We start from the raw sequence: 5,727 nt of genomic DNA on the forward strand, positions 1-5,727 counted from the left end.
AGTTTGTCAAATTTTCATGGTGAATTTTATCAATAATGCATACAACATGATGTAGGTGATGAATTGGTAACAAATCTTCTCATTGATGGTACCTAATCAGTAATCAAAAAACAAAATTAGGGGACTCAAAAGAGAAGAACAGGTAGCCAACGCCTAAAAAATTTCAAATTCCAACAAAGTAATGCATCCTGGATTCAAAGTCGTAGAAGAAACTTTGTATATTTGAATTCTATAATTGACCAATTATAAGTATTATGATACCTGCAGAACCACGTTCAAGAAGCAACTGTTGCTAAGATTTTGCAATCCATGAACGACCCACAATTTCTCAGGAAAAGATTCGCTCTCAGACGACAACGATTGAAATTTGCAATTGAGATGAAGTAAGCCGGTTGGATGGTGTTTTAGTTTAAAAAGGATGGTGTTTGCATGTTGTTAATTGTTTTTTTAGGATGACATATCAAAATAATCTAAGTATTGAAATTACTCATGAAAAACATGATTGTTTAAGATGATGTGAGCTGGTTTCTCATTTAATATATATATAGAGATAGAGATATAAAGATAGATATGGAATAAAAAAAATACATATCAACTAAATTTAACGTGGACTTCGGTTACATGAGTTTTAACTTTTTTGAACCCATGAAGCTTCATCTCAATTGTCAATTTCCTTTCTGTCTAACTACGTTGAATAACACTAACAAAACAAAATATTAAATAAAACAATTTCTTTTGAAATTCATGTCATAATGGTCCGTCACAATCAACAATTTTTTATTTTTATTTATTTTTTATTTATTTATTTATTTTTTGTCTTAGGGAGGAAGGTATCATAAGTGGGTTCAAGTTTGGTGTCGGCGGTATCAAAGGGAACGATACCTTTGCCGGCGGGTTGTGATGATTAGTGGAACTTTTATTAGATAAGCGGGTTCACTAACCCGTTAACTCAAGTGCCATTAACATTTTTTTTATTTTTGGTTTTCATACTCTGTACACACAAACAAACTATATATATATATATATATATATATATATATATATATATATATATATATATATATATATAATATTTCTTTTTTAATTTACAAAAATGTAATAATATTAAATATAATTAATATTTTGTTTTTAAAAATTAATTAATAATGTATTAATTAATTTATAAAATTTTTATTAGTTTGTATTTATTTTAAAATTAAAAAGTAAATGGGTTGAATGAGTCAGAAAAGATAGGTTTCTATATGTTGTGGGTTGGGAGGGTTGGAAAAGAAAGAATAGAGAAAAGCTGATGTGGCAGTAGGTTGAGTGGGTTGGGAGGGAAGCTCCCTCCTCCCCTAGTCTCCTCCCTTAGTGGTTTGATTATTAATCTAGACTTGGTCCATGAGTTTTTGAATAATCCTTTCTTCTCTAAACTTTTTGTTTTGTATTATATACTAGAGGTGAGCAGATAAAACACTCTTAATTAGGCATCAATCTTCTCTGCCATGAAGTCTCTCGCACTTGCTACCTTTTCTCTTTATTCATCTTGCCTTTGGTTGATCTTTGCTTCATCACTTTCCATCTTGTGTTTCAGTAATCACAACTCAGATAAAGCAGATGAAGTACACTGTGTAGCCACAGAACGATTGGCGCTTATTCAGTTCAAGAACAATCTCCTGGACAACGCCGACCACCTCTCTTCTTGGTCAGGCGAAGACTGTTGCAGTTGGTACGGTGTGGTCTGCAATAACATCACCCACCACGTCCAGGAGCTTCGCCTCCGTGGATCTGTCGATGGCTATTGTCATGAGGTAGATGACAGCGATTATGAACCCAAAAAACAAATGTTAGGAGGAATCATAACTCCTTCTTTGATCAAGTTAGAACAACTCCGATACCTAGACTTGAGTTGCAATGATTTTGGATTCATCCCGATTCCAGCATTCATCGGCTCTCTGCAGAATCTGAGATATCTTAACATCTCAAAGTCGCAATTCCAAGGGGAAATTCCTCACCAGCTTGGGAATTTATCATCGTTGCTTGTTCTAGATGTTCATGAGAACGATATTAGCTCGGAGAATTTAAAATGGATAGAGAATCTGAAACAGTTGCAGTACCTCAATATGGGTGGCATCAACCTCACCGGAGCTTCGGATTGGCTTCAGGCAATCAACAGTCTACCTTCTTTGCATGAACTGCACTTTTCTTCATGTCGCTTAACTCAAATGCCTAGTTACCCGACCAGAGTTAGTTTTACTTCTCTCATCGTCTTAGATCTTTCGTATAACTCCTTCTATGGTTTATTACCTGGGTGGGTTTTCAGTCTTCCTAAATTAATTACATTAGATCTTACTGCTTGTTTTATCAGTAGTCTAGATCCCCGAAGTCATGGTGGTTTTAATAGCACGCTTTCTTTGATGACTCTTCGTATTTCAAGAAACGCTTTTGCAAATTCTTCTTCATTTCTTAACGGGTTGTCCAGCTTAAATAATCTCCGTTTCCTTGATGTTAGTTTCTGCGACATTTATGATCCAATTCTTGTCAAACTTCAGAAATTGTCTCTAATTGTTCATCTTGATCTATCACACAACAATATCGTTGAGGAGATACCTAAATCTTTCAGTAGCCTCTGCAACTTGACAACCCTTAATCTCCAATCCAACAATTTTTCGGGTGACGTGTCTGAGCTTCTTGAAAGATTTTGTGAATGTGAGTCACCTAAACTGGAATTGATAGCTTTAGGTGGCAATCATATCACTGGTCGACTCCCGAAAAAACTAGGAAGATTGAAGAATCTGACAAGAATTGATCTCTCATCCAATAAGTTAACTGGGATTCTTCCACGTTCATTAGGAAGTTTGTCACTGTTGAAGGTATTACAGCTTAATAGAAATCAACTCGAAGGTTCAATCCCGGATTCAGTTGGTGATCTATCCTCGTTGGAACTTTTGACACTTTCCTACAACAATTTAAACGGAAGTCTTCCTCAAAGTGTTGGAAAACTTGGGAAACTAAGTTTTCTAGAACTTCATCACAATTCGTTGACAGGTATTGTGATGGAAAACCATTTCGCGAATCTAACGGCGTTGGAAACATTGTGGGTCGGGGACAATAAGTTAGCGTTTAACCTAGTCAACAACAGTTGGAACCCGCCATTCAACCTCAAAGTGTTGCGAATAGGTTCTTGTAGTTTAGGCCCACTTTTTCCTTTATGGGTTCAATCTCAAAGAAACTTGGAAGAGTTGGATTTAGCAAACGCAAACATATCAGACACTATCCCGAATTGGATGTGGAGTACTTTCTCTTTAGTAACGTTCTTGAACATATCCCATAATAATATTATGGGAAAACTGGGGAAGGTTGATTTTCTTACACCGGAGGCAGTAGTAGATATGAGCTCTAACCATTTCCATGGTGAGCTCCCTAGTTATTTCAATCAACCTGACTTTGCTTTCTTAGATCTTTCATCTAATAATCTTTCTGGATCTTTAGATCAGTTCTTGTGTTCTGGAATTCAACCATTGCAACAGTTAAGTGTTCTTAATCTAGCAAACAATAACATGTCAGGTGATCTACCAGATTGTTGGATGAAATGGGAATATTTGGTAGTCCTAAACCTAGAAAACAACAGTTTATCTGGTAAAATCCCGTCATCTTTGGGAAATACTTATCGGTTGGCATCACTAAACATAAGAAATAACAAGTTGTCAGGTGAAATACCGATGTCTCTTTTGAATTCCAAAAGCTTGTTGATTGTTGAGCTTGCAGAAAATGAACTCACTGGAAGAATCCTGGATTCGATAGGAAGAAACAATACAAGTTTGAAAATTCTGAGTCTTCGTTCCAACAAGTTAGAAGGTGAAATCCCGAATGAAATATGTAGTTTCAGTTCTATACAAGTTTTGGATCTTGCTGACAATAATCTTTCTGGGTACCTACCAAAATGCTTTACAAACTTCACTGTCATTTCTGGACAACAGACTTCCAATCCCATTGTTCTTTACAATACTATTTTTCAGAATATAGTTTTAGGCAGTGCGACATTGGTGACAAAGGGACAGTTTTATTTATATAGCAGCATTCTGTATTTAGTGACGACAATAGACCTTTCTAATAACAACTTTTCTGGGTCGATTCCAAATGAACTCTTCTCACTTTCAAGCTTACGTTACCTGAATCTTTCACAAAATCAGTTAACAGGAAGAATTCCCAACACTTTCGGTGAAATGAGAGAGCTCGAATCTTTGGATTTGTCTATGAACTATCTTGATGGGGAGATTCCTTTTAGCTTGGCGGGTTTAAGTGGTTTGAGTTTGTTGAACGTGTCATACAACAATCTTACAGGAACAATCCCAATAGGAAGTCAGATTCAAACCTTCAATGAATTTAGTTTCATTGGAAATGCACTTTGTGGGGCTCCTCTTCCAGGGTGTCGACCAAATAGTGACGCTACCAAAGGTACTAATCATGATCATGACGTCGACGTCCCTGATGGCACTGATTGGATCTTTGTAATATGTATGATTGTTGGATTGGTTGTTGGTTTTTGGATCATGATTGGCACGTTGATTGCTAGCAAACAATGGAGAGATGCATATTATCATGTTCTAGACAAGATGAGGATCAAGCTCATAAATTTCATTTCTCTTGTATCCACGTAACTAGTGTTATACCCATCTGGTTGACAAATGTCAAAGCAGATTGATTTTACTTTCTTCTATAGCATTTTTCTTTCATTTTTTTCCATATTGGCAATGTAATGAAAAATCTACCCAATTACATTACATATGAATGAATAAAAAAATAACAATAGAATAAAAGTCAATCAAATAAAATAGTAGCAATTGATAAAAACACAATCAAACGAAATCAAGTTCAAAAATATTACAAAAAAGGTCAAAGCTATTGTTTACTTACATCCCCAATTCATTTATGTATTGTTCGTTGTTGTAAATGTCCTAACAAAGTTAATTGTTATTCTCATTGGTTTCACAAATTATATTCTGCTCCGTTACCACCCGCATCATATACGGCCAAAATAGAATGAAACAAAAGTTCATCAGAAAATATATAATTGATATATAATTTTTCTATATCATAAAAAATGTGTTATAACTTACTTAATTGTCTTCCACATTATTTGAGTCGGTCATAGAATTGTCAGCAACATCAACTTCAATATTGGAATAAATAGTCTAAATGTACAAGTTAAAAACAACAATCGTAAGAAAAATACATAAGTTAAACCATATGTTATAACTTACATCACTATATTCCCCATGTTTTTACCTCGGACATCGATTCATCAATAGCATCATCTTTGATATCACCACAATTGTTCTAATTGGAAAAATCAAAATGTGAATAAGAAACATAACAAATGAACATAATTTAACAAAATATGCAACAATAATAACTGAACGGAAAAAAATGTGACCGTAAGTTAGTTACTTGACTTAATATTATTTACCTTAGATCTGGACTTATCGGAAACATCAACTTCGTGATTAGCACAAACTACCTAATATTAGTACAACCAAAAGATATAAAAAAACATAAGATATAAAGAATACAATATATAATTTATTAAAGAAAAAACAATAACAGATACCGTTGATGTTGATGTTGGTGATTCAGGCAACACTTATTCAACATGTGTTTGAAGGGGCAGGGCCGGTCCAAACGTATATGGGGCCCGGGGCGAAAAGGAAATCCTTACAGACAAATATAATGAAGATTCAAAAAAAT

General features: G+C 34.6%; 1 protein-coding gene across 1 annotated transcript; it reads left to right on the forward strand.

The window, feature by feature from the left end:
- The first annotated feature begins 1,421 nt into the window (after nt 1–1,421).
- On the forward strand, nt 1,422–4,697 carry LOC145070539 (receptor-like protein EIX2). Its single transcript, XM_079017477.1, has one exon. It carries the CDS (start codon nt 1,485–1,487, stop codon nt 4,638–4,640), a length of 3,156 nt encoding a protein of 1,051 aa, XP_078873603.1. The 5' UTR covers nt 1,422–1,484; the 3' UTR covers nt 4,641–4,697.
- Nucleotides 4,698–5,727: the final 1,030 nt, after the last annotated feature.

This window comes from Lactuca serriola, chromosome 8 (genome assembly GCF_051521515.1).
Source record: "Lactuca serriola cultivar US96UC23 chromosome 8, Lser_US96UC23_V15, whole genome shotgun sequence".
NCBI classification, from domain to species: domain Eukaryota; kingdom Viridiplantae; phylum Streptophyta; class Magnoliopsida; order Asterales; family Asteraceae; genus Lactuca; species Lactuca serriola.

What these genes read in the sequence shown, in the direction of transcription:
- LOC145070539 (XM_079017477.1), top strand. Translation starts at nt 1,485, where the DNA reads ATGAAGTCTCTCGCACTTGCTACCTTTTCTCTTTATTCATCTTGCCTT.